Source organism: Maylandia zebra, linkage group LG1, assembly GCF_041146795.1.
Source record: "Maylandia zebra isolate NMK-2024a linkage group LG1, Mzebra_GT3a, whole genome shotgun sequence".
Taxonomy (NCBI): Eukaryota; Metazoa; Chordata; class Actinopteri; order Cichliformes; family Cichlidae; genus Maylandia; species Maylandia zebra.
Genome location: NC_135167.1, coordinates 38784585 through 38795006, shown reverse-complemented (window position 1 = coordinate 38795006; position 10422 = coordinate 38784585). Strand labels below are relative to the sequence as shown.

The following is a 10422-nucleotide window of genomic DNA, read 5'->3' as shown; positions in this document are numbered from 1 at the left end:
TTGGAGGTTCTTTACTAACAAAACTGTGGGAGATCTTTTAGTTTTGGTCCAGTAAATTACACAGATTTCTGTTATCGTGTGTTTTACTTTACTATTTTATAGCAAAAATTGCGACGGCTGAAATAAGGTTTGTCATCTCAGGTTGTGTTACATTTCTAGGCAGCAATCAAACTGAAAGCGACTGACCACGAGAGGTCGCTTTTCTCGAATTGTTTCTATCTGCAGAAACATTCTGGCTAATCCGAGGCGTGTTTTCAACACATTACTGATTAGTTCAACACACAACTAATCATTCCCTTTATATGTCTATGCGTCTTCTTACTTTGCCTTGGAGTTAGGGCTGCTCAATTAATCGAATTTTAATCACGATTACGATCTGGGCTTTCAACGATCATTAAAAATGACTGAGCCGATTATTAGCCCCTCCCTCATTTATCCGCGACACCTTAAAGGCCGGTCCGTGAAAATATTGTCCGTGGCGCAAAAAAGGTTGAGACCGCTGATTAAGAGGACCCGAGGGAAGCTCAGAAAGCTAAGCAGAAGTTATTTAGAGAGGAGAGTGACTGCCGTTGGTTGAAAAGAGAGGTTTAAAAAAAAAAAAAAAAACTTCAGTGGTGTTGCACACTATTTTATATTATTTTTAAAAGTCATTATTCAATAAATTGTTATCCCTTTAAAGCCGGTAAGAGCAGCACACTGTTTTGTGTAACTATTTTTAAATCCCTGTAGAACCTGAACCGTGTAAGCTAGCGCAATAATCTGTTTTGCATATGAAACTTACATCTTATGCCATCAGCTTCTCCTCGGTCACGGTTTCCTTCCACATAAATTGCATAAAAAGCGCTTGCAGGAACAAAAACATAATATTCCAGAAACACGCTTTGCCGATCCGATCAGCTGTTCGTAACACTTCGCACATTGAAACAGACTCACCGCTAACTATCACATGTCCGCCATTTCCTGCCCGAAACCGGAAGTGATGTCATTTTCGCGGAAAATGTAGGTTTTTTTTTTACTTGTAGGCCTTAAAAGCCTATACTGGTCATGTTTGACTTTTCTGAATAGTTTCTGGGATGCTTAGAACTCGAATTGCACTGCTGGAAATAGTTTATTTTTCTTTGCAAATTTGCATCATAGGATTGTTTTTGTTTTTCCTGCAGTATATAAAAATTGGTGTATCTCCAAAATAAAACTATGAAGACACTCAAAATAAATTTCCTACGGAGCCCCCCAGGGGACATGGGAGAAAAAAAAAATTAGGGAGGAAAAAAAAAAAATTAGGGAGGAAAAAAAAAATTAAGACGGACTTTTTGCGAGCGCTCGCAAAAGTATTGCGAGATCTCGCAATAAGTATTGCGAGCGCTTGCAAAAGTATTGCGAGATCTCGCAAAAGTTTTAGCCGCATTCTTCGGAGGCCGCCAGCTCGAAGCCGACCGGGAGGTCGAGGCACGATGTGCCGGGAAAGCGGTGTTCCTCCCGGCTGTAGTAGGTCTCGACTTCCCGTTAGCTTCGAGCTAGTGGCCGCCAGCTCGAAGCCGACCGGGAGGTCGAGGCACGATGTGCCGGGAAAGCGGTGTTCCTCCCGGCTGTAGTAGGTCTCGACCACCCGTTAGCTTCGAGCTAGTGGGTGTCAGATCTCCAAAAACGTCGGAGCTCTTTTGCAAATATGTGATGTCTTGTAAACCGAGCAGGTATCTGACGTTTACACAACTACATTCACGCCTCAAAATATCTTAAAAGTGTATTTTGTGACCCAGAAAGAGTAATATTACAACTAAGTAGCTGCCGCCATTGTTGGAGTTTTGCGAGATCTCGCAATACTTTTGCGAGCGCTCGCAATACTTATTGCGAGATCTCGCAATACTTTTGCGAGCGCTCGCAATACTTATTGCGAGATCTCGCAATACTTTTGCGAGCGCTCGCAATACTTTTGCGAGCGCTCGCAATACTTTTGCGAGATCTCGCAAAAGTCCGTCTTAATTTTTTTTTTTCTCCCTAATTTTTTTTTTTTCCTCCATAATTTTTTTTTCTCCCATGTCCCCTGGGGGGCTCCGTAATTTCCTGTTGTTGTAAACTATTTTTTGCAACTTTTTTGTATTTAAAGTTTTGAGGGATAAACCTCTTAAATTTCTCTAACTACAAATATATGTTAAAAAACAAAAACAATTTTCAATTTTTTTGTAGTTTATTGCACTTTTTTGCAATTAATGTAATTACTATGGACTTAATGCATACATATTATTAAAATATGGGCTATAACAGTTGTATAGCAACTTGAAATGCTCCCACAAATGGCACTACAGCATGTAAAAAATAATATAAGCTCTGGCGGACTTGGTTCTATAGTAGGTCTTAAAGGGTTAAATAAATATCGTCAAATAATCGAGATCTCAATTTCAGTGAAAATAATCGTGATTATCATTTTTGCCATAATCGAGCAGCCCTACTTGGAGTCACAACAAAAATGGAAAGCAGGCCGATGTTCGCACACATTGCAGAGGACGGGGTTCAGACGCACCCTAAACCATTGGTTGTGTGTCTTCACTCAAAGTGTTCGGCTAAAAGTCCCTCACACTTTCAGCTTCTACATTTGGCTAAGTGGCACGATGTCACATGCACGTGGTAGTGGTCACACAAACATTTCTGCGACAGTTGTGATAAAGACTTGCAGCTGCAACACAATTTATTAACCTTCACTTCATCACTTCAAGATAATGATCTTATCTTTTGGAGGGAAGCAGCAGAAAACAATGAATTCTTCTAGGAGACGGTTCTTTAAGAACCCCACGTTCCAGACACGTGGCCAAAGACTTCTTACTAATTTATGGCTGTGGGTTGTTTTGGCTTTGTTCCTTATATGTAGTGAGCTGTCAGGACAGGTTAGTATATTAATTACAACAAAAAGTGGTCATGTTGAAGGTTTCTCTAAAATATTATTATAAAAAGAAAATTGGGCTAAAAATGTGTTTATGGTGATCAAACTGCATCTCAGTAGCCCTAAAAACTGGCTTTTGTTACAATGTGGGAAACTCCATTATCAATCAGACATTAACTGTCCAGGTTCTCAGTCACCATCAGTGACAACTCTAACTGCACAAAAAGCCAGTTTTTCAGTTCAATTCAATCCAGTTTTATTGATATGAACAGTCACCTCGAGCAGAATGATTACTCTCTTTGTGTTGGGAGAACAATTGAAAACATTTACATCTTCTAATAGGGTTAAAACTGCTGATGACATCACAGGGTTAAAATGCTAATGTATAACTGTAATACTAATGTACAGCAGTCCCTCGTTTGTCGCGGGAGTTACGTTCGAAAAATAACCCACGATAAGTGAAATCCACGAAGTAGCCAACTTTATGTTTTTTACAATTGTTATAGATGTTTTAAGGCTGTAAAACCCGTCACTACACACTTTATACACTTTTCTCAGACAGGCGTGAACATTTTCTCTCTTGTTTACTCACAAAGTTCAAACCTTCGTAGAAAAAGAAGTCCAGTGTTATAGAATGAAACCAAAGGCTCCCGCAGGTGACGACGTTTCGTCGACATTGTTGTTTGTTGGGGAGAAAACTTACAAACACACAGTGCAGCACTTCAGAGTCGCACTGCTAGGATCGAAGATTTATGTAAATTTGACAAACTGAACACATTCTGTACTGTACAGGAGACACGGCACAAGATTGATTGACGGTGGTCTACAGCCAATCAGGACACAGAACACAACGCGCTGTAAACATAAATAAATAGAAAATAGAAAGTATGCAAAATTGCACAAAAAACCCGCAAAACAGCGAAGCCGCGAAAGGTGAACCGCGATTTAGCGAGGGACCACTGTAGACATGACTGCAGCAGTAACTGCTCCTTGTTTTACTGGTATTGCAGGTTTCAGAGGTTTCCCGTCACATGTATTTGGCCTCTGTCTTCTTTTGCAGATACCTGGTGCTAGAGCATGTGTCTGGTGGGGAGCTTTTTGATTACCTGGTGAAGAAAGGCCGGTTAACACCGAAAGAGGCTCGAAAGTTCTTCAGACAAATCATCTCCGCTTTGGACTTCTGCCACAGCCACTCCATATGGTTTGTCACTCAGAGACAAATATTGGGTTTTATCAGAGGGTTGGGTTTTAGCTAGGAGTGCTGGGGAGAAATGGACTTTCCATGTAACTCTGTTCTACAGGGCAAACATCAGGGTGCAGTAAAACAGATAATTTATCACAGCAATTTGTAATAATACATTTTCAAAATTACACCAGTGTGTGGGTGAGTCTCAGGTAGCTCCGCCCACACACATCAAACGGACCAGGCTCTGCTCTGAGCCATTATAAGTGCGACCATACACAATGAACTGATCTCGTTGCCTTTGCTCAAACGATGGGGACCAGGTCTGCAGCTACTCTCAGGAAGTTGCTGCCTTGAAAGCAACTTTGGTGTGTTAATACGGCAAAAATAGGACAGGCATCAGTCTGCTATCAGTGTGACTGAATGAGGTCAAAGGGCAAGTAAATGTAATCTGTTTGTATTAATACGCCAGTTAACTGTGATAAATCTGCAAAAATTGCAAGTCTGTGTCGGTTTCTTCAAATCTTTTGTCATCCTCACCCCACACAATTAAACAAAATGAAGTGCTCAGTGTCCAGCTGAGTCTCGTATTGCAAAGACATGTTGCAGATTTGAGGTCAGGCTGACTGCAGCGTGAGGGCAAAAATCTCTTTACCAAATGCAGTATCGTAAAACTGAGGCAGTCATAATGATAGTTAACAGAGTTCATTGCCCCGGCCTGCTTCTTCACCTTTGAGAGAATTTGCATTTAGTTTAATGTGCACTTAACGAACTAATAAAACGATCAAAGCATTCTTACTGTAGTTTATATTCTAGGGATTGTTTATGACTTTTCTATCGTTTCTACAAACACTGGAGTGTTTGCTCCATTCGGATGTGTGAAGAACGGGTTTCCTCCTGCAGCCTCTTTCCTCATCAGCTGCAGCCGGCGCTGACTTTAGAGGCTGCAGCTCCTCTCGATCTCTTTTCATCTCTGAGACCACCTTTAGTTCCTCCACACATGACTGCAACACAAGAGCAATTGCACATCAAACATGTTCTGCCTTTGAGCCTCAGCGTTAGACATCAAGTGTTCGACTTTTAAGAAGCACATTTATTCTCCGCTGTGTGTTTTCTGTAAGAAAGACGCACAAAACTCGAGCTCTGTATGTCTGCGTTTTATGTCCCTCGCTGGTTTTAAGTAAAACTGTGGACTCGTATTTGACTCTTTCAGTCGCTGATGAGTTGCAATCACCTTGTCTTGATTACAGAAAACATTAAAGGCCGTTTCCCTGAGGAGGTCGGGACATGACTGCGAAAGCTGGCACAGCTCTGATGACCTTCTGTATTCACTACTTTGAGTCGAGCCTCTCGGGACAATTTAAAACTGCTAAACTGATCATTGTGGAACAGATTCTTACAGTGCATGATCCTGGTGTACTGTAGAGGCACCAGTGTTCACACTGGGAACATCACAAAATGGGAAAATGAATGTTACATTTTTAAAAGATGGACGTCCCATCACGTGTTATTCTCTGCCGCCCTGGTTTAAAAGCATCAAGCTGATCTGGCTGTCACCATCACCCCTGTCCTAAAGCATAGCATGCTTCATCCTCCCACGTGACTTTAATCAGAACCATAATTTACAAAATCAATTTGTAGACTCGACTCTCTATAAGTAACGTGTTCACTGAGGTCACAGAGCAACTGAAGAGTCATTTTCCAATAGTACTTTGTAATGTCACCATTCCTGAAGGATCCTGTGGACCTCAGCGTGCAGACAATAAGACCTTGAATAAAGGTTAGAAACCAGTCTACGCTCCAGGTTCAATTATGTGTTTACTTGTTCTTTACTTGCCCTCAGACTGTTTAGCACCACCAGGGTTGCAGCTGAAAATATAAGGCCCATGTGCATGTAGAGTCATGGCTCCAGCTGGGCTCAGATTGTCTCTTATTATTTCCTCCTGTGATGTTTGTCCTGTTGAACAGAGTCATATAACCAATTCAAGTCCCTTGAAAAGCCACCACCAAGAAAATGTATCACGAGTAGACTCATGTAAGGATCTGTCTTTGCTGTTCTCTGGCAGCCACAGAGATTTGAAGCCCGAGAACTTGTTGTTAGATGAGAAGAACAACATCAGGATAGCAGACTTTGGCATGGCGTCTCTGCAGGTCGGGGACAGTCTGCTGGAGACCAGCTGCGGGTTAGTATTCAAGTTATTGACTTGCAAATTATACCAAGTGCATGTCTGACACATTATGCTTTGAGTTCTTTATAGCGAGCGCCAAACATGAACATGCTGAACAGAACAATAGATGTTATTACTGTTCTAAATGTAATCCATGGTTATTATTTGCACATCTTGATTTGCATGACTTTAAATCCCTTTAACTCGCCAGTCTTTCCATTTACCTCTCAGCTGAAAACCTGCTTTAGCTCTTTGTTTCTGACTCTCTCGAGAGACATAATGGTTCACAGTGTCATTTTTCCAGCATCTTGTTAGAACCAGTTGCTATAAATCAAAAGCGTAATGAAAAATGATTGTTCCAGCAGTAGAAACCTTTCCTAGTATTTTGTTGTGTAGTCTTTGTGGGCTCTACAGGATATGTGCTGGTCAGCTGTAGGCCAAGCAGCATTTCCCAGAGTCAGCCATGTGGAACGGCTAAAGCTTGGCTGCTCTGGCTCAGAAATGCTGCACAAAGCAGGAGGGAGACAAATCTCTGCAGTCCAAGTGCTCCAGTATACAAACATGTGGACAGTTTGACCCTGTGCTGTACATGTTGTGTGCTGGCTGTGTGTCCGAATCGCCAATAAAACAAAATATGATGTGGAAATGTTGGCAAATCTGACATGTGATGTACCGATACATGCCGAGTCTTTCTTTGGGGCGTACCTCATAGTCTGATAGGATGGATACTGGAAATCTTCCATATAACTGAACCAGTATAGGGCGTCCTTTACTTCTGGACCTAGTTTAGACTTCTGCACATGGATTTTTTATCTGCATATTTTCAGTAATTTATGGCTGTTTGCTGGGCATTCAGTGCAGCTGGCAGTACGCGTGCATCGATTGGATTCAGTGGGGCTTTCGAGTCGTTAATAGTCTTCAAGCTCACGCTGACACTGTGTCCGTGTTGGGGTCTGTCAGATTAGTCTTTCGCTGAGCGATCCTTTAAATATCTCTCGTAAGTCAAAAGATTCTTTCACTTCATGTGACGTTAATGGAATTCATTAAATGAGCAAGCTGCCTCCAGCAGGAAGGATGAAAATTAGCTCGGGTGTAATTAGATTGCAGTTAGTGTATTTTGACATGACTGTGTTTGAGTAGTTCAGATCGACTGGGTTTACATACATTATCATAATTAAGTATGTTGCGAGTGAAGATGGAGTGTGTGTTTACTCTGCGAGTTTAGATGGGATGCTGATGGAAGAAGTCATGCTCTGTGCTTCGTTTATTCCATGATGAATCCGCACAGGGAAGCTCCAGAGTACAGTTAGTTCTGCTGCAATTGTGCAATTATTAGATTATTTAGAATGCAGACATGAGAGGAAATACTAGAGAAAAATGACCATGTTTCAAAAAGCAGAAAGTGCAATATTTAAACAGGAAGGCAAAGAGCACAGAGCCCATATTTTGGCACCGTGCATTGTCAGTACTTAACGCTCCCTTTGACTCTATCACAGCTCGTGGCGCTCTTTCTGCAGCACTTCAGATTCTTTCACTTTCTGGCATATTTTCGCTCATTGCTTCTGCAAGTGTCTGCTACGACCTTGAGATTCTTTATCCATCTTCCTGCACTGCTCTTTGAACACTCAGATTTTCACTGATGGGGGTTGTGAACTGTGAGAAACATGGCAAAACTTTTGTGCCTCTTCAGGTCGTCTGTTGTGGATTTTGAAGGATTATTGTTCTATTATAGAGGATTTTCTCTTTGAAATTGTCTTGCAAAGTCTGACAACCATCACAGCAGAGATGGTTGAATTCATTCTTCCATTGACCATCGTTCAACAGTCTGCAGAAAAGACTCCTGCAGTCCAACGAGTGGTTTGGATATCTTACAAGCTGTTATTAGAAACTGAGGAAATTGCACTGGCGGCATAGCGATGCAGTGATGAGCAATGTAGCATCACAGCAAGACGATTCCTGGCTCAAACCTCTGGTCGGGGCGTTTGTGAAGAGGTTGCATGTTGTTGGTTTCCCCTTACAGTTCAAGGCCTTTCGCCTTGAACTGTAAGGGGACATGGATGGATGGATCCACTGGGATGGATCGAAGCTGACTACTTCTTTGTGGGCATCAGTTATGCTAGTTTTCAGAGTGCTATTAAGCTGTTTAGGGCCTTGGTTTCAGAGTCACAGTATCAGAGGCTTAAAGACATACCTGCACTTGACAGATATGCTCTTAAAGGTCTGGCACTATGATAAACGACATAAAAGAAAGCCCATGTCGCTTTTCTAAAGACATTTTTTTGTCTGTCTTACTACAACCTTTTTATGAGTTTGTATAACTTTTGTTTAAAATTATTATTATTTTTTGCCGTGTGCTGGGTGCTGCCGTGCGTTATCCAATAAGCCGAGCCACCACAGCACAAGATTCTGTTTTGAGGCTGTTCGATGTTATGTAATACTCTTTAAGCATAAAGAAATCTGTCATGCAATAAAGACTGATGTCATTATTTTAATGCATGTGAGGTAAAGACTTGCGTGTTTCAAGGAACTGCTATCCAGAGCATCAGCTGATACTTCCCCAGTGTATTTATTGTGCTTCATGTTGTATCCTGAATGGCCGCCTCTTCTTACAGATCTCCACACTACGCCTGCCCAGAGGTTATCAGGGTAAGTGCTCGCTCTCTTCTTGTCTGTCTCTTTCTTTCATTCAATAATAGGAGCTCTGAATCAGAGTGGCTCTTACATCACTGCTCCATCCTCTCTGCATTCACCAGGCTTCCTCGTTCCCTCTCATTTGTGCGTCTCTATTGCCATATTTCTTTTTATTCCTACTTCCAGCTGCCCATACCTGTACATCTTCATAAAGTCAAGACTTTTTCAGTTTGATCCCCTTTTCTGTGATAGGGTCTTAGTTTTGATTATCATGGGGCACTTCTATCAACAGTATGCCCCGAGTGAGTGCTCTGTACTCTCTGAGGGAAAGGGTTGTAATCTGCATGGTTTATTTTTTTATTAAATATTTCTCCCAAGTCGAAAACACAAAGTTGCTGTTTAAAAATGACTGTTTCAAATGTAAGAAATAGACATTGTTTTTAGTGGACAGCAGCCCAGCTGTGTTTCTATGCTGTCAACATTCAAAATAGTTAAGCATTGAACACATGACTGTAAAATCAAACTGCGACAAAGGGCGGTACTTTGGTTCTTTTCAAGGTTTAACCCCCAAAACATCATTAATTATGAGCATTTGTGATTTAGTGTTGTTGTTTACTAATAATTCTTCATTAACAATTCTACAGTGGCTTGCAAAAGTGTTCGGCCCCCTTGAACTTTTCCACATTTTGTCACATTACAGCCACAAACATGAATCAACTTTATTGGAATTCCACGTGAAAGACCAACACAAAGTGGTGCACACGTGAGAAGTGGAACAAAATCATACATGATTCCAAACATTTTTTACAAATAAATAACTGCAAAGTGGGGTGTGGGTATTTATTCAGCCCTCTGAGTCAATACTTTGTAGAAACACCTTTTGCTGCAGTTACAGCTGCCAGTCTTTAAGGGTTTGTCTCTACCAGCTTTGCACATCTACAGACTGAATCTTTGCCCATTCTTCTTTGCAAAACAGCTCCAGCTCAGTCAGATTAGATGCACAGCGTTTGTGAACAGCAGTTTTCAGATCTTGCCACAGATTCTCGATTGGATTTAGATCTGGACTTTGACTGGGCCATTCTAACACATGGATGTGTTTTGTTTTAAACCATCCCATTGTTTCCTGGCTTTATGTTCAGGGTCGTTGTCCTGCTGGAAGGTGAACCTCCGCCCCAGTCTCAAGTCTTTTGCAGACTCCAAGAGGTTTTCTTCCAAGATTGCCCTGTATTTGGCTCCATCCATCTTCCCATCAACTCTGACCAGCTTCCCTGTCCCTGCTGAAGAGAAGCCCCCCCAGAGCATGAGTGATGTGCAGTGTTAGTTTTCCACACAGAGCGTTTTGCATTTTGGTCTCATCTGACCAGAGCACCTTCCACATGTTTGCTGTGTCCCCACATGGCTTGTGGCAAACTGCAAACTGGACTTCTTATGGTTTTCTGTTAACAATGGCTTTCTTCTTGCCGCTCTTCCATAAAGGCCAACTTTGTGCAGTGCACGACTAATAGTTGTCCTATGGACAGATTCCCCCACCTGAGCTGTAGATCTCTGCAGCTCGTCCAGAGTCA

The 10422-nt window shown here is 41.8% G+C and overlaps 1 protein-coding gene across 1 annotated transcript in view; it reads left to right on the top strand.

Annotated features, from left to right (window-relative positions):
- LOC101464487 (serine/threonine-protein kinase BRSK2) overlaps positions 1-10422 on the top strand; it is a 54109-nt gene that overhangs the window by 4259 nt on the left and 39428 nt on the right. Inside the window, exons 2-4 of the mRNA XM_076887583.1 lie at positions 3936-4076; positions 6125-6241; positions 8839-8872. Coding sequence (XP_076743698.1) covers positions 3936-4076; positions 6125-6241; positions 8839-8872 — 292 coding nt within the window. The remainder of the gene's footprint in view (positions 1-3935; positions 4077-6124; positions 6242-8838; positions 8873-10422) is intronic.